General features: G+C 40.6%; 1 protein-coding gene across 1 annotated transcript; it reads right to left on the reverse strand.

Annotated features, from left to right (window-relative positions):
• Window positions 1-1,290: 1,290 nt before the first annotated feature.
• On the reverse strand, window positions 1,291-26,872 carry LOC146561535 (protein TANC1-like). The gene is made up of 8 exons (XM_085242999.1): window positions 26,740-26,872; window positions 18,071-18,193; window positions 15,377-15,658; window positions 14,931-15,085; window positions 11,428-11,659; window positions 11,151-11,317; window positions 3,258-3,318; window positions 1,291-1,877 (listed from the first exon to the last, which is right to left on the reverse strand). The coding sequence occupies exons 1-7, from the start codon at window positions 26,765-26,767 to the stop codon at window positions 3,262-3,264; spliced, it is 1,044 nt and encodes a 347-aa protein (XP_085099125.1). The 5' UTR covers window positions 26,768-26,872; the 3' UTR covers window positions 1,291-1,877; window positions 3,258-3,261.
• Between the last annotated feature and the right edge of the window lie 324 nt (window positions 26,873-27,196).

Below are 27,196 nucleotides of genomic sequence, written 5' to 3' on the forward strand. Positions count from 1 at the left end.
GTAGATCAGTGGATACACTTGTCTCCCCTTTAAAGGAGACGATCCAAGTCATCCTTAAACGTTAGTGCTTTCAAATACACAAACATTTTTAAAGGACAAAAATGAACATCCAACTTTGACTGTAACACAAAATAAATCTTTGCATGTGTGTTTTCAAACTCTCAGATGGGCAGTATATCAGTCTTGGACTGTCTAACCTGCCGGAGCAGCACTGAATGACCACCGCACATGTGAGCATGTTCCTGCAACATTCAGCATCTGATCCTTCATCTGTGTGCTGCTGCTTTTGGTAAGTAGAGTTACCCAACTCCAGTAACTCTAAACACATGCCACCCATTTCTAATGGCCTGGTTACTTCCTGTCAGTTACTTTAGAAACCATGTGGTCACCTGACCTAACACTGTTTCTTCTTCTTCCCCTTAATGTTCAAGTGTCACATGTCAAACAGCTGGAGAGGAAACTACACCAGTGTACTGGGATGTTTCACCAACACGTGCCAGATGCTGTTCCTTCATGGTGACATTACCAGAGACAGCCCCGCCCACCTCAGGACCTCGCCATTGATCATGATGATTATAATGATGACAGCGAGCGGAACTAAGACTGTAAAAATCCACGACCAGAATTTTTCTTTCTAATAATTAATGAATACTGAGAGCCTCTTTCTGTGTTTTGTCTGTTTTGGGTTTTTACCTCATTTGTTACTAACAAAGTTCACAAACTCACACAGTTTACATTCTGTATGTTTCCATCTTTACCAGCCACACTCTAACTGCATTTAAGAAAATAATCCTTAGAAATCGTCGTTTTTCTCTTTTGTAATTGATGATAATTCAGTGAATATACTGCGCTGCTTCCTTCTATTGCGTCACACATTGCTTTATGTTTTTCAGTGTCCAGTTATTTTTTTACTGCTGTTTGAATTCTCTGTATGTTTGACCCTGTGGACTGTTTGATGGACTGCTTGTCTTCCTGTTTGTAACCGCCGCCTGTTTTTGGCTAAAGATTTGGATTTCTGACTTTAACACAGCCTCTGCATGTCCTCCCTTTGTGTCCTCTTCCTCTGTGAATGTGTTGCATGTGAGATTCATTTTATTAACAGCTTTCCCACAGTGAGTTGCATCAGCATTCATTCACAGCACATTTCAGAAGGATTCAGATTAATACAGTGATCTTACAGTCAGAATGATCCTGACAGAGTGCCACTGTAAATGATCTTTCATCAGGTAAATTTTAAAGTTCAGTATTTCAAAGCAGGAGTTATGAAGACTCATACTGGCATTAGGACTAATAATATGTACTTACAAAGTCAAAGTTTTTTAATTATGCTAGAATATTGGAAGACAATCAACTTTTAGTGTTTTCCGCATATTAATTATTCTGAAATAGAGACGTGACCCTAACTGTACAGAAGCACTAAACAACTGACAATCTAACAGACATCATTGGCCTGAGCTGTCATGCACAGTGAGTCTGATCCTTTGCTGTGAGAGTCTGACAAGCATGTTTCTGGTCAGTTTGGAAGAAATAATATCACAATGTTGATCTTTTTTTCAATATTCCTTCTCTTTTACAACATAAACTGTGATCAAGGATGTTCACAGCATGTAATAATACTGACAGTCCAGGGCATTGTGGTCTGTTGAGCTAGGGTTAGGGTTAGCAATTCAGACATATGTAATCAATATTAAACGTCTCTGACGTGGGCCACTGTCCGCAGTGTTGGGAATCCATACCAGGCTGGAACGAGTCAAGGTAGGTGAGCATCCACGAGAAGACACAGCAGATGCATCCTACTGACAGGACCAGGAGACTCCAGAAACCGAGCATCTTCTCTTCAGTGCCATCCTCTCCTGTCACCCTCTCTGCCCGCAGCTCTTTGAGTATGGGGTAGATAAGGGCGCAGAGAAACCCTTATTACTAATTCGTATTATAATTCAATTTTCATGAAATATTCATATTCAGTATTGGTCCTTTTATATTAATAACCACGTATCCACCCAGGCACATGGTGGGGCAGGGCTCTGTCCTGGGATGCTTGAGTACAAGGTAATGTAGACCTGACCAGGTATCCAGTCTGTCAGAATTATAATAATAATAATAATAAATTTTATTTATGAGCGCCTTTCAAGTCACCCAAGGACACTTTACAATAGGATAAAACAATTAGTGTTGAATAATTAGAATTGTTTTCAATATTTGGTTCAAAAACATGAGTGACAACAAAAATCCAACTAGGATTCTTGCATATGATGAATGAAGTCTGTCTTTGACTGTATTGTCCAGCTGATCCATCAAACCCCCAGCAGGTGAACCTTATTCATGACATAACACGGCAACAATGTAAAAAAATGAAACAGCAACAGTCTAAATATAAAGTGCATTCTAAACTACTCTTCAATAAATCATATGCAAAGAGTCATTCAGGACTGTAAAACGCGAACTACAGAACCCAGAGTCTTCATCATTAAATCTCTGGTTGCTTCATTTTTCTATCCTATGTCAGATACTTTAAGGTTAGGTTAGGTAAACTTGCATTCTCATGGTGAGGCAACGTGCTTTATGTGTGTGCGTGTCATGAACGGCTATAAAAGGCCTATAATTAAAGAAAGCGGGGTTTGAGTTCGAGTTACGACAGACTGTCACTACTTGTAAATGGAACGCAGCCTTCCTACGGCGGACAGCTAATAACAGGAATCGGACGCGGTCCAGCCAAGTCCACAGCAACCACCATAGCAACCGCCTAGCATGACCTTCATTCATTCATTTAATTCAGGAGGAAGAAATGTCAGGTTGGTGCAGGCTGGTTACATGCATTTGGTCCCATGCTGTCTTGAATTAAATGACTTGGTTCATTTTATGGCTGGGCTGTATGTGGGGTTATATCATGTTACTTGGGCAGGAGTACCTGTCCCCTGTTAGACTTAGAAAGTTTCTCCATAAGTAGAGCTTCTAACTCTGAATGAATGTGTTACAGTTAAACTGACACTGGTCAGTGTAAATGGCTCATTGGGACACAGAAACCTTTAAATTAAACCCTATCACCTGATATCGAGTGTCAAACAATATCAAAGCTGTAAAAGATGTTTACAGTCAGAATTTATAAAACTATGATTGTAAATAATTTCAAACAAGTGAGCTTTTCTCTTTGTGCTGAATATCAACACTGTGATTTCTTAGACTGTAAGCTTTACTTTAGCACAACCAGTTGTAGAAGCTGTCACTCCAAATGTCTTTTGATAACAAGAAAAAAATACCTTTTCAGTCCACGGCCTGAAGTTCTTCTCTGACATCTTCTGCCATCAGCTTTGTCTGCTGCTTTAAAGACAATAAACCACAAAAAGATGATTTAGTCACTTTGTCTGCGTCATGCAGCTCGAATGTGTCGTGTAACGATGTTGAATAGCCGTCGTTATCCCTCTGCTGTGAGGCATGCAGGAAAAGTACAGAATGGTGAAGGCAGAGTTGGAACAAACATTGGTCCAAAATAAAGACCTCCTTCAAGAGAGAGAGCAACAGAAAGAAAGACTGCCAGAAGAAAAGTGTATTATCAAGGACTTTGAGAGTAAAAATCAAAAGTTGCAAGGATTCTGTGATGAACTGAAGGTCAAAACAAGTGAGCTGGAGGCAGAAAAGGAAACACTAGAAAAACGATGCTCACACATGCAGAAAAAGATTGATCACATGGCCAAAAACAACTCAGAGCTCATTAAGGGGATATTGTTGGAATTCAACAACTTGAAGCGGGAAAACACAGAAATGCAGGCCCAAAAGCAAAAACAAGACAAAACGCATGAGGACCTGCAGTGTACGCTCCGCGATATCCAGAAAAGAAATGAGCAGCTAGAAGGCCTGCACAAAGAAGATCAAGTGAGAAATGCAGACCTGCAGAAGGCAAAGCTGACACAGGAGGCAACATCCAAAGACCTCAAAGAAAAGCTTGAAGAAACACAAGCAACATTAGAACAGGTGGAACAAACATGCAAGAAACTAGAGAGGCAAAACACAGAAACCATCGATGAGTTGAGAACCCTCATCCTGGACAAAAAGGCGCTCGTGGAAAAGTCCATGAAAAAGAAGAAAAGATTCTTCAGCTTTTTCCGGTAGAGGGACAATACTGCTTCTTCAACTGATGTAGCCTCGTCTTGCTCCACCTCTGTTCACCCCCCCAACCAGTCCCGGCAGTTGACTGCCCCCTCCTGAGCCTGGTTCTGCCGGAGGTTTCTGCCCGTTTAAAGGCAGTTTTTCCTCCCCACTGTCGCCTAGTGCTTGCTCAGAGGGGATTGTTGGGGTTTTCTCTCCTCTACCTTGTTTCGTTATTTACTTGTTAACTTTTTGCTCTTACTTCATTTAACCTTGTTTCTTTATTTACTTGTTAACTTTTTGCTCTTACTTCATTTAACCTTGTTTCGTTATTTACTTGTTAACTTTTTGCTCTTACTTCATTTAACCTTGTTTCGTTATTTACTTGTTAACTTTTTGCTCTTACTTCATTTAACCTTGTTTCTTTATTTACTTGTTAACTTTTTGCTCTTACCTCATTTAACCTTGTTTCGTTATTTACTTGTTAACTTTTTGCTCTTACTTCATTTAACCTTGTTTCGTTATTTACTTGTTAACTTTTTGCTCTTACTTCATTTAACCTTGTTTCGTTATTTACTTGTTAACTTTTTGCTCTTACTTCATTTAACCTTGTTTCGTTATTTACTTGTTAACTTTTTGCTCTTACCTCATTTAACCTTGTTTCGTTATTTACTTGTTAACTTTTTGCTCTTACTTCATTTAACCTTGTTTCGTTATTTACTTGCTTGTTTAACTTTTTTTCAACTTATCTAACAAAATAAAACAGTTGAATTTATCCTTTGAGTATTGTTCATCTAATCTTTACAGAGTTTTTCCAAAACACTTTCAAACATTCAGATCTGTCTTTCATTTTCTTCTTGAAACCTCATGAACGGTGAACTAAAAACTCTGGAACATGGTTTGAAACACTGAAATTGTTTCAGCTGAAACTGGCAAAGTCATACGTGCGTGTGTGAGTGTCACAGGTGATATGGTGTCACTAGTCCGGTCATCATGTTTAGGCTCATTCACTCCAGAATTATTTAGGCCAAATCTTTAAACAGTGTCACTGCACACACATTTCAATCACACAAATGCAGGATTAATTCTTTGCAGTATTTTATCTGATTTATTATGAGAATGTCACGCCTGATCATTTGCACCCACAACATCAAAAATGGGGGCAAAAGAGAGGAGACCACGTTTAATCGATTATAACACGAGGTCAGAAATATAAGTGCTGACATGAGTAGTGCCCACAGAAACCTCTGAATCTCAGCTAAAAACTCATGTAAACCATGTCTACAAACACCAAACAAAGAGCAAAGACACCAGACAGTTAAAAGAGCAGTTACTGCACCATGAATCTGTGGACAGGTAATATCCCTATTTTGATTTATGATTTTCTGGAGTTAAATGTGAACCAAAGCATATTTTCAAACGTGTTATATGCTATAAAATACTTTTAAAAATTAGGTGAGGGAAATAAAAAATCATTTTTTCTATGTTTGAGTCACAGTAACTTTTAAAGTGTTTGTGCTAATAACATCATGTACAGTAAGACAGGCATGGAGAACAGCACTGACTGGGAGAGCCTTTGAACAGATGACATTCAGTTCAATTCAACATATAAGACTTTAAGAATGAACAAGCATCTAAGTAAAATCTATTTATTTAGTCTATCATCTGTGATATTATTATGTATAATTATAATGTATTGTTCACCTCTCTTAAATAAACAGGCAGCCTTAATGTATGAAATATTCATTCATTAAAACACTAAAATTTGTCTGTTGTCTCAGTGGCTGATAGTGCCCACAGGCATCAATAGCTTGAAATAGCTTGAAGCTATTTATAATTTTTATGTTTAATGGGTGGGTGCTCACGATAAACAGATTTTGAATGAAAGCCCGGGAACTTCAGTACCACAAAAAGTGGCTATTCTCTGTGCCCATATGGATCAGTCCCTCTTATTACCACTATTCCCTTAAGCCTCAAGTTGGCTAGTTAAGTATCAGACTAACGTTTAAAGCTTTTACTTGAGTGAAGTAACTCACATTACTGCTACTGCTAAGTAATGTTAGCTATGTTTACAGCATATACCATAAATCACCATGCCATAACCAACTACTGTACTATCACACTCAGTGCATTTCTCCAGCACGTTTGATAGCTAGCAAAATAATAATAATAGTTTTAAAATTAGCATGTGTTATGTACACATACTCGAAAATTATTTACTAGGACTCACCTGTCATGTGACTCAGAGTGCAAATTCCACCAGTGTCGTTTTCCATCAAACACTCATTAAAACAGCAACGTCAAGTTAGTGCACTCATCCCCAGGGGGAGGGCGGGGTCACACATTGAAACAGACTGGCACGCAGAGGTGCAAGGCAGACCAGATGGAGAAATTTTGCTTTCACACTTTGTGACTCATTCAGTTATTTGTGTTGAATGAAATATGGTTTCAACCACGTTTAAGCACCACATCTAAAATTCAAGCACTATTCAAACCTTGAAAAGACAATATTTAAATTCAAGCCTTTTTTAATGATTTCAAGCACCCATACAAACCCTGCATATGAAAAAGCCAGAAATCCAGAAAGATGGCCAAATGAAACCAAATGTCTATGATCACAAGAAAACTACATCAGTAGAGTTGTCAAGTAGTCACAATATGAAAAGTCCTCACCTTAGCCTCCTTTTTACAGAGCAGCATGACTTGTCCCAAGTGTCCTGCAGCAGCTGAGAAGCAGAGGGGGCTCATGCCGTTTTCTGAAACAACATCCACGCTGGCGCCGAACTCGAGCAGCAGTGAGACAATTTCCTGGTGACCGAGGTGACACTGGACGCAAATGGATGGGATGGTAGCTAGCGGGCAAGCAGAGGTCTGAACTAGGGCTCACATTTCAATCTGTGTCCCAGGGGTTGGAGAAATCAATGCACCTTAATCCTCCAATCCTCTGCCTGTCTGAGGCTAGAGAAACATTGCCTCCGCAAGATAACATTTTTCCTCTCCCTCATCATGAGAAGGCAGCGCAAACAGACAAACACACACAAGCACATGTATGCACACGCTCAATAAAACATACCGAACACAATCCACAAGATTGGGGGGAGGGGGTGCAAACAACACCTCAGAGATTGTCCAGATATTAGTCTAGCAGGCAAGGGCCAATATATTGAACCCTTCCTCCGAGGTGAGATGCTATTTGTCTGTTCAAAGCACAAAACAATAGCGTGACAATTTCATCTCTATGCACAACTCTGATTCTGTCTGCAAATAAGAAACATTTCATGCCTTCATATTTTCTTGTCTTAACAATGCTATCTTGATTATTCTTCCATGATTCATTTTTGCTATGCCCCGAGTTAGTCGGGCAGTAAAGCAGATAAGCTTTATTTATTCACTGAGGGGTTTTTTGCAAGAGACACCTGAGTACAAGCGACAAGTACAAATGTACACGCATAATATTACAAGTATGAAGTGATAATGCTTTAAAGTCGATCATTTAGTGCTTCCAATTTCAAGCTAAATTGCAGCTTATACAAACACTAAGCTGCAGAGTTTCTGAACTTGTAGCCGAAAGCTTAGATAGCAAAGCCATACACACACAGACGCAGGTTTACCGATGGCTTTTGCATATTAATGATGGCCAAATGGTTCAGATAACTTACAAAGCCGAATGTAACCACTGTCTGCACTGAATGGCAATGCTGCTGACTGCTGTGTCCAGAGCTTTAATGTTAGGGGAAACGGTATGAGAATACAGCATGGAGCGTACAGTTTGTGCTTTTGATCTTTTGTAGGAACTTGCTCTAAAAACTTTTGAAGGAAGTAGGAACCATCATCATTAGCTCATATTTCAGTTTCAAGAACCTTTGAGTAATGCAAGTGTATGGTCATTATAGTCTATTGCATGGAGCAGGACTGACAACCATCATGTCCAAACAACATTTTATATACATTTTCTTTATTTACTGTATTTATTTCTCTATTTATTTTATTTTGAATGCTGTGCATGGTCCAGTTATCGTAGAATATCTTCAGTTTATCATTAATTCTGTTATTAAGCATTGTGCTGTCGTTATGTGTCATGGCATGTGGTTGTACGCAGCCCTGTTTGTTCATTGTTTTCATTTTGAATTCTGCTTTTGTAATATTTCTCATCACGTCCCACCGGACATAGAGAATTTAATTTTGGAATTTCTTTGTGATTTTGCAACCATTTCCTGCATCTTACCCAAATATGTGGACTCGTAGCCCCCCCCCCCCCCAAAAAAAAAAAAAACAATAAAAAGAGAGGACATACAGGGTTTTTCTGCAAAAGACTGCCAACTCTCTTAAAAACTATTTAACTGACATTTTCAGTCAGTGACTAACAGCCTTTCCATTGCACTTAAAGGGAACTTACTGAACATCATAGGAGCCTGATTTACAAAAACATTGTCAAACCGACTCCGAGGTTTTCACATGCGAAGTCGTCATATAGCTCCCATTAAAACAACAGTGCCATTCGATTCATTACTGCAGACAACTGCTAAGTGGTTACAGTGGGAATGTGAACAAAACAGAAATATAACAAGAAAAATATGATTACAAGAAAGTAAAAGACACATATGGCATGGTTAACAATGTGCTATCCTTTGCCACAGACCAGCATGTGCACAGGATTCACTAACAGAGGTTATAAAAAAAACAGCTACTGTTACATATGCCTTAAACCACACGTTTCCTTTCCAGCACAGTTGTTACTATGAAATCTACCACACGGACAACAAAAACACATCTCCGATAACCGACTGCAACCTTGTTGTTGTTGCTGTTCTTGCTTTGCCAGCCTCCAGGTGGCTAAAAACGTCACCTTAGCAAATTCACACAAACAGTAACTCCCTCTCATTAAACACTGTTTCACTTTGTCAGAAGACATTACAACACATATGTTGCAGTCTTCTGCTTATGGATGGATGGATGGATGGATGTTGCAGTGTAGTCGAAATGTATTACTTTAAGTGCAGTCACCTGGAACATCTTTCCACGTCAAAAAACCAATTCTAATGCATTAATAGAAGAGCATAAGAGGTGAATACAAAATATCAGCGCTACAATATATTGATTCACCACACTGACAGGGCCTTGCCTGAATTCTTAATAGCTAGGCTGAATTCACTATATAGTACAGCCCACACTGATGGACAACACTCGACCCTGGCTTCTGACTGAGCAATAATAACTCAAATTCCAGATGTCAATCAAAAACCACATTATTATCCAAGGCTCAGTGCTTTCTTTTTTCCCCCAGCAAGGAAAATAAGTTTTCATGTAGTTCATCAGTAGTGTCAAAGCCTCAGTTGTCAGCAGCGTGAATTTAATCCAAGTCCATAGCATTTCTGGAACTGGTCAACCTAGTGTCAGCTCAAAGTGACTGACTCATCTCTCTCCTGCCCTGCAGGTCATGTGTCTCAATTCTTTCCTGAATGTTGCTGGATATGCCTGACTCTGTAAAGAGTAGAATAACAAGCGGGAGCAGCTCAGGAAACACTTGTCAAAATGTAAAAATGTGCAGGGTCTGGTGACAGTGAGTGAGTGCCTAGAGAGGTGACGGCATGTCCAGCTAGACATTTGTTAAAATGAGAGAATTTTGATTCATTTCTTTTCTAGGGTTGCCACAGTGTTAGATTTTCCGATTTAGGATATGAAATGTTCTGGTCAACAAATCAATAAATGTGTTTTACAGTGTTTTATGGATTGGGAAACAGGGCCAGTGTGAACTGTAATTGCAGGAGGACTGTTGGCTACAACCGGCATACTTTTTTTTTCTGCACTATAAGCCGCACTTAAAATCCTTTAATTTTCTCAAAAATCGACAGCGTTGATGCTTTATCAGGTGTAACTATTAAGTTCAACATCCAAGCATCCATGAAAACAAAATTTATTAAATTTAACGGAGTTAGAAGTTAGCTCACTAGTTCCACCTAAACATGATATACATGACTAAGAGATTTCTGAAAAAATTTAAATGTACAGCTCTGCCGTCCCTTTCGACATAAATGAAGACAGAAAACTAAACAGCAGTGACATTTATAGGGTTACTGAAGCTTGGCTAGCTGGTATAAAATGATATGCTAGCGACACAGCTATGTTAGCATAACATAAACACAGTGAAGCTAGAGGATGAAGGCTAACTTTTTTTCACTCATAAAAGTTAATGTGAGGGTTCCCGAGGGTTAGGGACAAATGCAATCGCATGGCGGGATGCTGTAAACGGACCAAACTTCAATCAGGAGAACAACTGAGGTAATCCATCCACAATACAAAGGTTAGTCATTAATATGCTGCAACAACATGGGAATAGAGCAGCTGCAAGAGAATTCAGCATTTATGAATCAATGTGGATTGGAGGAAGCAAGAAAAATGAGTTGACTTATCTGACTGTTTTGTTTCGCTTAATGCGCCTTATAATCCGGTGCGCCTTATGGTCCGAAAAATACAGTATATTAAGTAAGTGAAAACTAGCACTAATAACATTAAAATATATTAAAAGGTAAGACTGTAAAAGCACTTAGTTAAAGATGCTTAGTTAAACCAGCCTGTGCAAATTTCATTCAATTTGTATAAAAAAATATAACAACAGAAGTCTTGAGTGTTCAAACTTTTTGATAAGCTTCAGCTCAGAGCGCTTGGAAAGCAGATAGTAGAGGATAAGAGCAGACACGAAACTGGTAATTAAGTTAAGAATCAAGCCCTTAACAGCTTGCCTGTATCCAGTACTTCACTCAACAGTGTAACAGCCAAACTGCACCTGTGTGAGTTCATTGTGGGAAGCGAGTCTCTGAGTGTGTGAGAGAAGCAGCTGCAGCAACAGAAGAGTGAATGCCATTAGCAGTAGTTACTTTAATCAGCCGTAAAGTGTGCGGATAAGCAGAGTAGTTACCGAGAGGGAAGAAAGAGTGATAAACTTTTTAAAACTAAAACTCATCACCAGTATAATGTGACATCTGTAATTCTGACTCGAGGTGATTATAACAGTGAATATTTTGTCATCTGAGTGAACTCAGAGCCATGCTTTATAAGTTCTTTCTTACCACCAAGTTGATTCGAACAGTGACAACCAGTTTTAGCCAGGAGGGGAACTTGGCAATGATTTTTGTGACGAAGGATGCAATGGTGTCTCCATAGTCTGGTTTGTGGAACTCCGCTTCATTCAGCCCGTCTATTAAGATTATGTAATCTTCCTCTGGAATCCTTCGCTCTGCAAAGACATTTACAAATAAACTAAATATTAAAATACTATGAAATGAGATTAGTGGTCTCATACACGATGAAAATGAAATAGTGCAATATACAACTACAGTGTTTTACCTTTCCGAAGGTTGGCCAACGGTTCCAGGACTCCTCTCCGGAAAGCAGCCATGGGGTATTGGACACAGGAGCGCAGACTGAGCATGCTCTGGAGGTGGGGCTCTTTCAACAACAGCTCCCGGTACGCACTCAGTTGATGAGCTCTGCACAGAAGGGCTGCGATGCTGTGCACAAATTCTGGGACCAAGCAAGTGTACGTGTTATCTGCCTGGCAATAATGATAAGCCACCACCTGGAAGACAAAAGGAACGAGAACAAACGCGAGTGAAGCCATTGCTTTTTGAGAATCAGGAAGAATTAAAAATATGATTCACTGACTGATGGGTACATTTGATAACTTTAAAGCGTTTACAAACACCAACATCTCTGGTGACTGAAAAACTACCATGACAAAGTAAGTAAGTGAGGCTTTTGATACCAACAAGCCTCCATAAAACTACATATTATCTCTACAATGTCAAAGACATGATTTTATCCTTTCATTATTTCACACAGAAGGGATGATGAAGAGATTGGGCAACGGATGAAAAGCTATAAAAAGAAGTGAGTAGATCCCAGGTGGATATCTAAAGGTAGAATCTTCTGTACCTGAGCAGGTTTCCGCAGCATTCAAAGGAGGTCTGATTTAAAAGGAAAATGTAGGGACAGAGGTGGAGAAGAAGGAAGATGACTGTACTAATTACAGTCCAACCTGGAGGAGCTGACACACTTCCAGGCCCACAGGAGGAGGAGCAGGTGATCGGTTCCTCTGACGGCTCAACCTCAGCTGTTGCTGTTTAGTTCTCCACAGAAAACCGATGACCAGCTTCTAGAAAAATGACTAAAGCCTCAAGATATGAGACTTTTTTTTTTAACATTTAGCATCAATAAATGTTTTGGACCCAAACTTCTCCCCACAGCACAGATCTAAATGCATATTTATGGTTCTTTCTTTTTCAAATAATAACATATAACTCACATGCCAATAAAGGCACAATTAAAGCTAGCGCAAATTAGAAAAGAGGGAGGTAAGATTTTAAAAATTATAGCTGAACTCCCTGGATGTATATAACCCATCTTTAGTAAGGAAAACATGTGACATCCAGTCAGAAGATGGACCAACTGAAACAATAACACAACCACTGATTCACATCTTCTCCAGAAACTGTCAAAAATCACGACCACCAGAATTTTTCTCTGATGTTATGCTTTACCCTAAAAGCAGCAAACGTCTGAGAGAAGTCCGAACACTCCTTTCTGTCATTTTTGCGTCACGCGTTTTTTGAGCTTCATCACAAATGTGACATAACAAAGAGGGAAACTGATATATTGAATGCCTATTATTGTACAAAGTCAAGTAACCTGCTGTGTGCATGAACACAACTCTTAATAAGCCCCCTACTGCAGTGATGATTTAATTTAGCATACAAGTCACGCAGACTCATCAATGAGCAATACGAATCTCGACACACGATGATGCAAGGCTCTGCAGTCAAACCTCGGTAGCTCATCTGCTGGCAAAACAATAAATGCATTTTCAGAAATGTTACCTAAAGGCACGTCTCGATAATAAGAATAAAGCAGAAAGGGTAGTAGCCTCAGTGCTCCTGTTATGAGACCACTTTTAAATCAATGATTAAAAAAGCACTGGCAGAATCTGACAGAAGCTGCTCAGCGTTGCATCACACATCACAGGAACAGAGCCCCTGTGAAGGCGCCTATTGGAAACACTTTTCACCATAATTGGCTCAAGAGATACTGCTTGAGTTTCACAGACATTTACATGAAGCTCACTGCATTACCCTAGCTGTCTGGTGCATGAACTGTCCCCTTTGACAGGGTCACTAATTAGGAGGCCTCCCTGACAGGATAAGAGTATTAAATTCTAAAGGTGTTAGAAGGACAACAGGTTGTAATCAGTACCATTAAACGCAGCAGAATCAGTAGGAGACGTCACATCCACTGAGAAAGTCCTTCACAAAGCTGCCACCTATTAAATTACCTTACAACCTACCATCACAGCACTATTCAAACTCAACTGACTACAACAGTGGATCACAAATCTTCTCTGAATCCCGGTGGCCCCCAATCATCTTTATTAGACCTGCTACAAGGCAATAGCAGTGCCAAAGTCATCAAATGGTGCTTTTAGCAAGCAGTATTTCCAAAATGTAGTGAACGTGCACCTGCTATGTGACTGAACCCTCAGCAACACAAGAAGAGGTGGTGCGAGTAAAGATGCGGGAGTGAAAAATCGACAGAGAAATTTCAGTGGAAACAGAGCGAACAATTCCAAAACTAAAATAAAAGAGTCATAGGCAAAAACCGCACACTGCTTAGTCGGCGTGCATCGAGAGAGGAACATTTTAAAGTGAAACATCGAGGACTTGTCTGTCCACTTCACAAGTCTGAAAGAGAAAGATGTGCAGAAATATGCTCAGTGTCTGGTATGCATGTTTGGGGGGGGGGGGCGGGGTTCGGTCACAGACAAGTGGTTAACAATGTTACTGACGGTGTGGGGGAGTAACAGAACACATGTAAAGCTGTTACCGTGCAGTACTTTATATCTTGTGAAAAATGTTGACAAGCTTATACAAGAAAACACTTAATCTTCTGCTCAACAGCGCTGACACGTAAACTTCCCAGAGAGGCAGTATTTAGACTTTATTTTGCGAGCCTTGTAACGCCAGAAAAATCAACAGATGGAATATTCATCTGTCAAAAAAGTAAGCACTATCCTCAGTAGTCAGTGTTGCTCCGCTTCATGGAATTTTGAGGATCCTTATCATGTTCAAACATCCCAGTTCAACACTTGAACAGGCGGCCTTACAATATATTTAAGCACCTATTTGAAGTTGACACAGGAACGGATACCAACCAGTAATTAAGCAGTAGTAGTGCCATACATGTCGGTATAACTGATAGCCGCCTAGATAAATGGTGTTGCTATTTGAAACGTGTGTTGATGTTTGTAAATTCCTAAATGACGTCTAATATTGATGAAGCTGGCTCTGTTTGACGTTGGTGTGTGTTTACATTCTGTGCTCTCAGGTCATGGCTGACAGGGCTCGCTGTGGGTTGTTGCTCCCTGAGGAGGTTCTAATCACTGACTAGTAAACTGCAACCTACCCTTATTGTTATGTATAATTTTATGCATCATTCAACAGAATATATCACAATTATCTGTGGTCACTATTAAAGAGGAGTTTTCAGAAGTCAGACTGAAGCTGTTGTAGAAGTACTTGGTAAAACCTGAGATGCTTTTTGGTCGATTTTCCTTCTTTTTCCTTTTTTTTTTTTTTTTTTTTTAAAAAGAAAGGAAGAAACAACAAATCCATCCATCAAAAACAAAAAATAATCTACTCACTGTTGAAAATTGTTAAAATTACTTTTTTTGATCCAGTGCACACACCAAACATTTTTTCCCTGAGTAAACACCACCATAACTAGTGCAATCTTTTTTCAGCTTCTTTGATTCCTGCTTCTTTGTTACTGTGAGCTCTCTTAGATGTTGAAAGGCGCACCTTTGCAGCCAGGCGTTTGACAGCCTCCTCCCTGTGCCGCTGCATCTCGGGAGTTCCTGGGCAACTGCTGGTCCTCAGTGTGTTGGCAGCACTGGATGGTGGAGTGGGCTGTGGAGGCTGGCTGAGAGGAAGTTCTGTGCTTTGTCCTGGGCCAGCTGGAAGACATGCACATGGTCACCAATATATAAAGTTATTACATTAATATAAACTAACATCTCTCTGTATATGTATATGCTAGCATTAATAACATTAGTTGTGTGTGAGGGCATTCTTTTGTAAGGTAAATGTAATATTAGTCAACTTGATTTTATATTGCCAACGAATATATAATTACTTCCCTCCCACACTTTGCAAGCTAATGTTGAAATGAAATTATAATAACATTAGCTAAACACGAGCAGTTAATGTAGTGCTCACATCCAAAGGCAAATACTAAAACTAATTACTTTTCGGGGAGGCGCTGGGACTGTTGGAGGCGATCTGACGCATGCGTCCTCCATGGCAGCTCAGCGCCACAAGTCGGGAGATGATGGCCGTCTTCCCATACCCCACGCTGCCCACCACCACAGCACCGTGGTTCTCTGTGGACTCGCCGGCCTTCAGGACATCTTCCAGATGCTGAAAGAGCCAATCTCGGCCCACAAACACAGAATCTGTGGTGATGCTGGGAACCTCGAACAGCAAAGGTTTGAGCATGATGTCCACGGGTTTGTAGGGAGCAAAACGCGCTGAAGGAAACGGGAAAAGAAATGAAACAGATTAAAATTGTTTACACTACTTCTATTTTTTTTCCCCATTTCTCCGGGAAGTTAACAAATGATTACTTCTTTTAAATGCTGGAAACTTTACTGTAATAAATCGTTTTCCGTTGCAGTTAACCTACAAACATGCTTTGAGCATCTCCCGCATTCTTCTTCCCAGAAGGAGCCACATACATGAAAAACCCTGAACACTGTAGAGGATACATTTTCAATTAAGTGGAATCAGAGTGAAGACCTGAAAGAGGACTCTTATCTGGTCTACTTCAGCACTAATTAGATCTCATAACACTTGTTAACTAACATCAGAAAATGACTGCTACCTTTAGTGCTAATGCACCTTTCAACATTACAACTATCACTGCTGTTAGCTGCTAGTGTTTTCACCTTGCGAGTTTGCCTGTGTTCACAAAAGCCTATTGTAATTGGAGGGGCAGTTGAGAGTGTTTATATTGGCAGGTGTAGGTCTGTTTATGTTTCTAGTGCCCTACAATGAAACCAAAAAGCGAACGAGCTGGTTCTGAGACACTTGAAATGATCACCACCTTCTACTATACCAGCAAAATAAGTACAGTGCTTGAAAAACTCTAACTTGAGCAAAAGGAGTATCGACGGGAACTAGAAAAAGAGTTATCTTTTATTAACCTCTCTTTATTGGATCCCCTTAGATTTCAAATCCATCTTCTTGAATATAAAGCCCCTAATGACCATGACTTGCTTTTTCAGTATCCTAAGCCGGAATGACAAGCAGAGGCTAAAGCTGCTTCGCTCCTGTGGAACCAGCTGGCTGTTTAGGGTTGGGAGCCAAACCCAATCTCTAATTTTAAGATTAGCCTCAAAACCTTTCATAGATTTATAGTTAAAGCTCGCTCAGCTAACGTCTGAATCACCCCTTACTTATTATGCTGCGACAGGCCTTTGCTTTCAGGAGGCCTCACATGGTGCACCGACATCCTCACCTCTTCTCCATTTCATTGTTCATGCATGTCAGTTTGTGTATTCTCTCTCCCACAGTTGAAGCTTTTCTCCTTCTCATCTTTTTTCCCCCCTTTCTTTTCACTCTCCTCTCATGGCAATCAAACGAGTGCTGCTCATCCCGAGTCTAGTTCTGTCGGAGGGTTCGCCCAGTCAAAAAGGAAGTCACTAAATGTTGCTCAAATCAGAACTGTAAGGTCCTCAGCGTACTAGGTTGAGTTTCCTAAGATGGCACATGTTGGGATTTTTGCAATATATGAATACAACTGCAATGAACTGCACTGAAATGTTGACCTACTGTTGCAAAATTTAGGTAAAGGTGGTGCCATCACACCCAAATCTGAAAAACAAATACCATAAATCATATAGATAGGGCTGGATCAGCTGACCCTGAATCCTCCCTTAGGTATGCTGCAATAGGTGTAGGCTGCTGGGGGATTCCCATGATGCATTGAATATTTCTTCTTCAGTCACCTTTCTCCCTCAAGATGTGTTAATAGACCTCTCTGCACTGAATCATACTTGTTATTAATCTCTGGCTCTCTTCAACAGCATGTATGTTATCCTGTCTTCCTTCTCTCTCTCCAACCGGTTGCTACAGATGGCCGCCCCTCCCTGAGCCTGGTTCTGCCAGAGGTTTGTTCCTGATAAAAGGGAGTTTTTCCTTCCCACTATTTCCAAAGTGCTTGCTCATAGAGGGTCATATGATTGTTGGGTTTTCATCTGTATGCGTTATTGTAGGGTCTACCTTACAGTACAAAGTGCCTTGATGCGACTGTTGTTGTGATTTGGCGCTGCATAAATAATACTGAATTGAGTTGAACTGAATCTCCCATAAAATTTATAGAAAAGAATCCAATTGTTTAAGATTGTTGCGTATGTACGAATTCATGTAGAAAAAACCCGCTCAGAACCACTGACCATATGCTTATGTATCAGCTTCATGTTTGAGACTGAGTGAAAATGAAAGAGGACATTTTCAAAAGGAAGACTAAATAGTCTGAGTATATATCCAGTGATGACTTATTCAGTAATTCATGTTCCCATGAAATATTTAATCTGCAGGATCTCTCAGAGGATTCAAAACACATAACCAAGATAAAAGTTAGCTGGGAAAAAAGGCATGATTTAAAAGCCAAAAAAAGGCTTTTGAGGATAATGTTAATACCCATAAGTGCTGCATTGTTTACATTGCAGTGTTCAAGTATTTGCACAGTTTTGTTGTTGGCTCTGCACTCAGACGTGGTACTTTGGAAACTTCAGAACTACCGTTGGCTGCCTATTAACTTCAGGGTTTTTCAGAGTCATACCACATAACATTATCCTATGTACTGCGATATTTTACATGTTTATTTTACAAATATCTCCCCTGAGTGCCTACAGCAGTAGTATGAATAGCCCAGTCACCTTTAGCGTCCTGAGGGGGCCTTCCTCCTGTATTATGCCAGGGTAGGCGAATGGATGTCCGGAGGGGGGTATTGCGCTGTTCATCAAGAAAGCTCAGGTCTTCAAGCTTTGTGGAACTGGTGGCTGTAGACAAGAGAGAAGACATACACACACACACACAAAGAGTGAAGCTGACAGTCTAGTACCTCCCGAGTACATTTGTCATCACAACTATAAAGAGAAAGACAGAAACACACACTAGAGTAAAACCTTGTGGCACTTATGCCATGTCTGAGGGTGGATGAGTGAGGAAAGAACAAAGCCAGTGCGCTCTGACATTTGCAGGGGCAGTGTGAGCAGCTACCAGCATATACTGTGGCAGGAAGAATAGCAGTATTCTAAAGTCAAGAGCAATATGCACCGATTCTCTTTGATTTGAGCTGACAGCTGGACACGATATAGCAATGAGAGGTCCATCCCCACAAGCACGCCTGCTAGGCTGTACGGAGAGGGCAGATTACCTTTACCTTTCATAAAACTACAACGAGTTATAGAAATGCTTCACCGCGGGTTTGGCACTCATCACTGTCAATCTACAGGACGCACAGGTGTAATCTCAGGACTTTTGTGTACTACAAACTACAATATCTGTAAGTCATTTGACGTGAAATGAAATAATAAAATTAATTAAAACCAGATCACAACTTGAGTTGTTATGGAGTTCAAATCTACTGAGATTTCATTAGGATTTAGCTTCATTTTGAAGCAGAGAGAGAACAAGTCTCAAAGCAGGCAATGATTTCCATCCCCAAACACAGGATATCTCCTGAAACTACTAGTCTACAGATTAAAACCACTTGATGAGCCAGTGATTACAACTCAGCTTTTAATTTGAAGTCTAAGACACGGTCTGTTAACATAATAAAAATGTGCATTAGTGCGGCGAGGCCTCTCCTCCAACTGCTGCTCGTTTTTCAACTATGCTATCGCCGTTGCGATCCACTCTCTCCTGGGCTTAGTGAAGAGCAGAATCAAAGCCTCTCTTCTTCTTCTTTATCAATATCAGCTGGGAAAGACTGTCACTAACGCTCACTTCACTCCCTCACTCGGTCGCTAACTTACTCTCCGGAATGTCCCGCTAATTAAAACCGGTCTGCTGGCAAAGGGAACTGAGGAAGCTGCCATCAACGCAACTTTGACTGGAACAGGAGAAGGGCCTGATGTTACTTTTACTGCAGTGCATTGTGCATACACAAACATCTACACTGGATAAAGCTTAAGGAATTGCAAACAAAGAGAAAAGAAAACAATAAAAGCAAACGCGCATGACCTGGAAGACCTTTTGCTGTAAAGCAAATGCCACTTTTCATCAGCTACAACTACTTACATCTAAGACCAAAGCAAGGAAGGATGGTGGGAATTCTCAAAGCCCTCTCTATCTCCCCAGTGACGAGATACTTGGGCAGGCATACAGTCAAGTAGGCAGGGTGTAAACTCACAGCTAAATCTCTGGAGAGTGTTCCCAGTGGACGAGGGCACAAAAGCGATTCCTCCACCCCGGTGCTCCCATGCCGGCACTCTGGGAGCCGAGCCGAGTGCTTGGCTGTTTCCTCTCTAGTGTTCAGTCAGTCACAGCACCCACAGCATTAGGCACTTGCTAAATGAACGCGCTGCCTTCCAACAGAGCATCACCCTCTCTACAATTTTAACACGTATGCGTACATCATCTCTGTCCACATGCTGCACGTACACACACACACATAAATAACTCGGTATGCAAGCAGCAGAGGGGGAAATTGAGAATATTAGAGGAAATATAAACGGAAAACCAAGAGATTCACTTCGCAGTGGTTGATTAAAGTTTGTTATCCAACGGCTGCAGTATTAATCAACAATCCAGACTGCACAGAGATGGGGTTAAAAGAGGGGAATGTGGAAAAAAATGAAGGCGAAAAAGCAGCAGACTCATAAATGAGTGCAACAAAGAGTATCACGTGGATTTTGTGGGAGGTATGGACAAGACTCAAAAGAGAATAAAGAGAAAAATCAGCTTTATGCAACAAATCGCCACTAAATCCTCATGCTGACATAGGAGGGCCGCAAGATGTCAGTCTATTTTCCCCCCTTCCTTCTTTGTTTTGCATGGAATAAAAGAAATAGCACAGTAGAGCTTTATTCAACAGACACGTAATACCGAATTTGACTTGCTAAAGGAGCTGCATAGCTGCATAGACTCCTTGATTCACGTCCGTGGCAGACAGCGCACCCAGCACCATAACTACATTTCTCTTTTGTTGAGTCGTTATCAACATTTTTTCCCAAGGCCAAGATTTCCCACACGATTCCTCCTCATCCCTCAAATCCTCCCCTTCATTTCTTCTCCTCTTTTTACTCCCGAGTTCCCTCCTATTCTTCCTCACCTCTACTCATTGATAAAACATACATATGATACCTTGAAGTCTGCACTTGCAGTCACTTTGAAGCTGCACAAATGTGTCAAGACTGTATTCTGATGAAAATGGGATTCTTTTTTCCTCGGGCAGATCTGCCCTTTGAAAACCCCCTGTTCTGTGTTTCCCATGACAGAACAGAGAAGAGGACTGAGCTCCTTTGCTCTAACCACCCCCACCCTCCCTCCCCAACTTGACTCCCTCTCGCCTCCTTACAAGGTGAATCTACTAAAGAGGAGAAGGGAGTCAAATACTCCCTTCACATATCTTCCTGTTTTTATAGTAGCCAGTTACACTTTACCCATTTTGTGATTTTGTATGAATAAATCAGTTCTTGGCTGTTCTCGGCTTATAGCCAATGCAAATACCCATTTTCCTTTTATTTGGTTTGATTTTGCTGGTATAAACACGCCTTAATAGCTTTTCATGACGAACGTTTGAACATTCAGACACAAATGAGAGAATCTGATCCCTCATATCGATAAACGTTGTTTTATTTGCAAAGAGGCTGATATCAGCACGCACTGATGTTTGGTCCATTTGTCTGCCTATTACTCCTAAGACCCGAACTCTTCCACGGCATGCATTTTTAATTTCTCTTTGATATTTGGTCACATTGGGGCCCGATGAATGTAAAAACAAAGAATTACCAGATTTTCTTTTTAACCTTATTTTTGTTTTTTTTTGAAAAATAAGAGCCACATATGAGGATATTAGTTTAAAATTTTGAGAGAACAGTAGCAGTATAATGTCCTCATAAGTGGATATCAGGCCCTTGTAGAGCAGAATTGAGTATTTTGGTCTAAATAACCCAAAATGTGATGTGGTAAATATTAAGGGATAATTATTATTGTAATAATTGCATAGCCTTATGCTAAGATCAACAACATTTACTTTAAAAAAAACAAACCACCACTGTAACTGCTCCATAAGCTATTTCATATATATAAATGCCTCTGTGGTTAGCTAACGCTCTGTTCCTTTTAAGATTGGGCATTTGATAAGCCCTGATCTGTCAATGGAGTGCCGAGCACAATTTTAAAAGGGGCTTTCAAACGGATTGATCTGTAACAGATTTTATTTTTCTCCTGCTGTGACAGCTGGACCAAACAATTCTCTGAAAAAAGGGCACGTTAGAAGATGTCTCTGTGACCTTTTCATGCTCGAGAAAATGAATGGGCTTTCTTTCCTCTTTTTGTTTTCATTTTAAACTCTGCACTAAACAGATCAATATATACATGAAGCCAGAAGCAGAAGTGACTCCCGTGTCTACCTGGAGACATCGCACACACTGTTGGCATGTCTTTAAACATGATCACACAGCCTAAAACAATACAATAGACCACATGGTCTCAGAAACTACCGGGAAAGACAGCAAATGAGAGCAAATGAGATAAATCAGTGTGAGATTATTAAATTTAAGGGCTACGCCACTTTATGAGTTTGTAATTACTGTGTGACCTTTGCAAACATCTTTAAATCATAGGTTGTATTTATGTGGAAAAGGTTAAGATGATTTTAGTCGTTCTAATAAAACACAAAAGCATTCAGATGTTACCTCATCAGTGTTTTAGTAGACAAACAACATATCCTCGAATTTGCCTGTCAGCAGTCCACAGTCTTGGCTCCGTTATCATTCGTGAAGAGAGCCCGGCGCACGAGCTTTGCCAGAGGAATGTATGACTTTGGAGTACAAGCGAGCAATGAGTGCGCCATACCTGACTTTGTCTCAAACCACAAAGCTCTGCTGAATAGCTAAACACCATTCCTCCGCCACGGTGACCCTCACTCAAATCTCCCTGTCTGAGAAACCCAACCACAAGCAGCTCAGGCTAAGATTTCAAAACCATGGAATTCCAGTGGCCAACACTAATATGGCCCTTTGACTCTGTAAGCCTTTATAGAGGAAAAAAGCTCAACTCCAATTACTCAAAATTAGGATTCTTATAAACTGAGTATATCACCTCAGAGAGGAGGTGAAATTCCATCAACAACTCTAGTTTATACAGAAGATCTTACAATAGAGGCGACAGATAGATGTAAATAGTGGATTGCAAATAATAAAACAAAGAAAACACCAGAGCATAGAGTTAATTTACAAGTGCTTATTACTAATCCTGATGCTGAAATTTGACATCAAGTTTAATTTACCACAGCACTGCTTTTTGGTTTGATGGAACTATTTGGGGGAAACAGGGCAGACTGGCTTCACTTTCACAGAAACTGATATAGAGAAGTTCACAAAGCACCTGGAAGCCCGGGAAAAAGCTGTTCCCATTTATTTCAGGCTCTTAGTGCATCTTACACCCAATGCACCTGCCACGTTTGTTAGATTTAATGAACAGCTGTTGTAAACATGATTACACGTAGATTATTTCACGTATTAGATCTTTAAATGCAATATTTCGATGCCAGATGAAAATCAGTAACAATTTTAACAACCTTTTAAATCTGCCTCAGCAGCAGTTTCCTTTAGGAGGTGGACAGTAATATACAATCCCTAATATAAAGCTCTGCTAAAGACAAATCTAAATGAATTCATGTTGTTCTTGTAACATTTGTGCAATTTGTTACAGGACATGTTGGCACCAAAAAGTGGCGCTCCCACCAAAACCTAGGGACACCCACGCTACATGCAACATCAAGGCAGTGCAAACGACAGTTCTCAGCAATATGCAGACATTCCTTCTACATAATTACGGAGACTTCAAGAGGCCCAGCAATGCATCTGTTGATCGGCATCAGACAGATGGCCAAAATACACTCTGACACTAAGAAAGTGTGACCTTTGTCCAACAACGAGCCATTTTACAAACAACTGTCTGGTGAGTCTTGATTTCTGCTGTGACACTTGAATGCTTAAGGTGAGAATTTAGCTTAAACAACATGAAAGCATTGATCCATTCTTGGTGGTGGTTCTCTGCACTTTTTAGCCTGTTAGTACCAACTGAACATGGTTTTAAATGCCACAGGCCACCTGGGTATTGTTGCTAACCATGTCGATCCCTTGTGTCCAAAGTGTACTCATCTTCTGTCTATAAAAACGAGTTTACAGTACTCACTCTACCTCCACAGTCACCAGATCTCAATCCAATAGAGCACCTTTGGGATGTAGTGAAACAGGAGATTCACATCATGGATGAGCAGCAACTATATCATGCCATAATTTCAATCACTCTGAGGAATGTTTCCAGCACCTTGTCTTTTTGGTGGAGATAAGATAAGAGAGATAAGATAAGATAGAACTTTATTAATCCCTCGGGTGGGTTCCTCTGGGAAATTCCACTTCCAAAAAAAGCACAGCAACGACCGAAGTTACAGTTACAGAACTGTTATATATATATATACACACACACACACACACACACATATAAATACAGAGACAAATATAAATAAAATATACAAAGGGGATAAATAGAATAAATAGGAATAAAAAATAAAAATACAAGTGAATTGCACATTTCAAGTATTGAGTCTATTGCACTGTTGACTATTTACAAAAAGTATTGCACAAGGTATTGTACAGTGAGGTGCAGAGGCACTACAGCTTAGTTGTTGATAATCATAAGATAAAATTAAAAACTAATAGCAATACTGTAGCATGAAGCAATTATGCCCTAAATGAACTCATGATTATTTGTTTGCTTCTGCCTTTAATCTCTGTGCTCCTATTTAATATCTATCAATAAAATAAAGAGAAATTTATAGATTAACCAGACAGCTCATTATCTCAGATGCTGTTTCACAAACACAGGACAAACAATAGTCACCAAGGTTCTGGCACAGAATGAATGCACTAATGATGAATACATATTATGTTTCGCCGTGGTAGCTTCTTTTCTCTCATTGCTTCTTTAGACTCGTTACTTTTTGGGGGTTTTTACCGAATACAATTTCCTTGAACAGAAGTGCCGTCTCTGCTATGCTGTGACCCCAAGAAAGATTTTACACTGTGTGACGAAACCCTGGGAGAGAGCATCAAGGACGCGATGAGACAACTTCATTTATGGCCTGAACCAATCTAAGGTGCGTGTTCTGCCGGTCTCAGAGGGCAACACTGCATAACTATGACATCAGCCCATAAACTCTGGGAGGACAGACAGACACAAGCACACCGGTGCTCACACGCAAACCAACACACATAAACAGCCAAACATTTTCTGGTCTGTTAAGCTTTATGAGCCACTGTGCGCCTGGACCGTCCAGGTTTATGTCACACACAATAATGATGAGATGTAAAAATGGTACGGACTCTTGGAACAATAGAATCATCAGGGAACAACACATCCAACTGTGGGCTGCAGAAAATATCAAAGCAGTGGCCACTGTGTAAAATACATGCGCAAGCTATGAGCTATGGTATGCAAGGAAATATCAGTACCGTGAGCCTACCATGTACTACTCCTTACTTCTTCTATAGCTTGTCCTCATCCCATCTTACTCCATTACTGCCTTCACAAGTTAAATTGCTTACCTGCTTCTAATTGTAAGGGCCTAGAGTGGACATTACACAGTTGCATTTCTCTGGTATGTTGAATAGGAACTGGGACTAGATTTTATCAAAGAGAGAAAACAGTCTAGAAGTAGACACACGGGAACTGTTACTATATTTCATCAAGAATAAACCCAAGGGAGGCAGGAGTCAAGTATCTGAACTTCAAAACATTGGCAGCTGCTACATACAGACTAAAGAGGTAAAGCAAAACAACATATTCAAGGAAGATTCTAGAGGAAAAAGTCTCATGAGGTCTTTTAAACTTTGAGTCGTCTCTGTCTAGGCCAGGTGTTTGACCTGAGTCACTCATGTTTTTATGCTTCTTTTCACAGCTCAGCCCAGGTTGCCCCTGCTGTGATTTTCCCTCACTGGCAGAATTGTCTGCTTTCAAAATTCAATGTAACAAACATTTCATCTGTGCTCTAAACTGTTTGTCTTTTCTTCTCTTTCTGTTTGCTCCTTTGAGTTGGACTCTAATGTAGTCTCACTCTTTTGTTTCTACAGCCTTACAGTTAACATACCACTCTGGTCCGTCAACGTTTATTCAAGTGTACATTCATTCTATCAACAAGCATGGGCAGCCCTGCTAATTATGGAGTAAAATCATTAGCATAAGCTTGCATTAACATTTGAGCCATAAAATATACTCCTGATTAGTTCAAGATTCACTTACGTGTCAAAATACAGATGCACCGAGTCTATGTCCATGCGGAACATGTACACGGCGGTGCAGGCAAATAGTCGCAATCAAACTTACAGCTACATGCTAATATGTTGCTAGTGTGAAGTATGTCAGGGAAAGCTGGGTATAATTCTTTGTGCCTCTTTGCAATAGCAGAGCACTTTATTTTCAACTAAGTGTGAGAAGATCTTGCAACTTACTGCAGCTTGAGGGAAAGTTTGATCATGTCTTTTGTAATAAAAAATAATATTTTGCATTTGAAAGGTAATTTTTTGGGGGGGGTCCTGCGCATCTCTAGTCAAACCTGTCCAGGGCGTACCCCACTAGGATAAACTGCAGGCAACGCCTCCAACCCTGAATGGGATAAGGAGTAAAGAAGGGAGGTGGGTGAGTGAGTGGATGATAAAAGCTGTACATGACTCATACTGTCAGCTTAGCTACAAACTGCATTTAGGCAAAATTATATATAGGAAAATGCTAAACGTACTGCTGTTTGATTCACCAAAAATAGGCCGAGGTCAAAAGCAATAAGGTATGAGGAGACCTGGGAATAGTATGGGTGAAAAGACATAAGGGAAAAGGGGGTGAAGGGGGAAATATCAACAACTGTGACAGCTGTGTGGATATGGTAAGCTGAACCACAACAGGGAGGCTCCAGGGCAGGAATGCAGAACAGATCAGCCAGACCGGAGCGTGTGCTTAGGTTTGACATGGCGAGGCAGTGGCGAGCCACACCACACAGCAGCTGTCTAATCCCAAACTTCTGCCTTGATACTCCTGTTCTGAAAAGCACAGTCCGTTCTTTGAACTATTGACTTCTTATTTCTTCTAAACCTACTACAGATGCTCTCACTCTTCGGTGTCTATCACTCGCTTGGATTAAACTGACATGCCACATGTCAGCCTCTGGCACGCCACATGTCAGCCTCTGGCACAGGTCGTATCTCACGGTTACGATCTTGACAGGCAACACAATGCAGTCACAGATGAAAAGTATACAGAGCATTTCCTGTATACTTCTTGAGCTCCAGATGTCAAGACCTCAAAAACCAAGGAGTCTTACCTGCTACAGAGTTTGGCCTCGGCATCATGAGGGAAGCTGATGTCTGTGGCGGGTACGCAATGGGTCCCTCAGGTGAGTGACTTGGAGGGTGTGGTGGCCCTGGAGCACCCGCAGATATGTTAGGGTGCTGCTGGTCTGTCCTGGATGGGGTGTCTGCAGGTGTTGCTGTGGCACTGCTGGAGTCTTCTTCGGCCACAGGAGAGCAGGTGTCCGCCCGCACGCTCTGTGCCAGGCCATGGCGACCGCTGCCTCTTAGGCTGCCATCTTTACTCCACTCCAGGCTGGAGCCGCTGCGGTCATCATTCTCTGAAGAACTAGTGATGGTGGCTGAGAGCAGATTTAAATTTAAAAAAAAAAAAAAAAAAAAGAGAGAGAGAGAGAGAGAGAGAGAGAGAGAGAAGGGATTTTCAGCAAGTGAGGGAGGTGAAATGAGGGGAAGAGGCACAAGATATATCTG

The sequence above is a fragment of the Mchenga conophoros genome, linkage group LG13, assembly GCF_057382185.1.
Source record: "Mchenga conophoros isolate Kocher_MC1m ecotype Shallow Benthic linkage group LG13, M_conophoros_male_GT1.1, whole genome shotgun sequence".
In the NCBI taxonomy this organism is placed as follows: Eukaryota; Metazoa; Chordata; class Actinopteri; order Cichliformes; family Cichlidae; genus Mchenga; species Mchenga conophoros.

Coding starts and splice junctions, on each gene's coding strand:
- LOC146561535 (XM_085242999.1), bottom strand. CDS start 26,767: ATGATGCCGAGGCCAAACTCTGTAGCAG. Junction 18,194..26,739: donor GAGGCCAAACTCTGTAGCAG/GTAAGACTCCTT, acceptor TCTTGTCTACAG/CCACCAGTTCCACAAAGCTT. Junction 15,659..18,070: donor GCCCCCTCAGGACGCTAAAG/GTGACTGGGCTA, acceptor CGTTTCCTTCAG/CGCGTTTTGCTCCCTACAAA.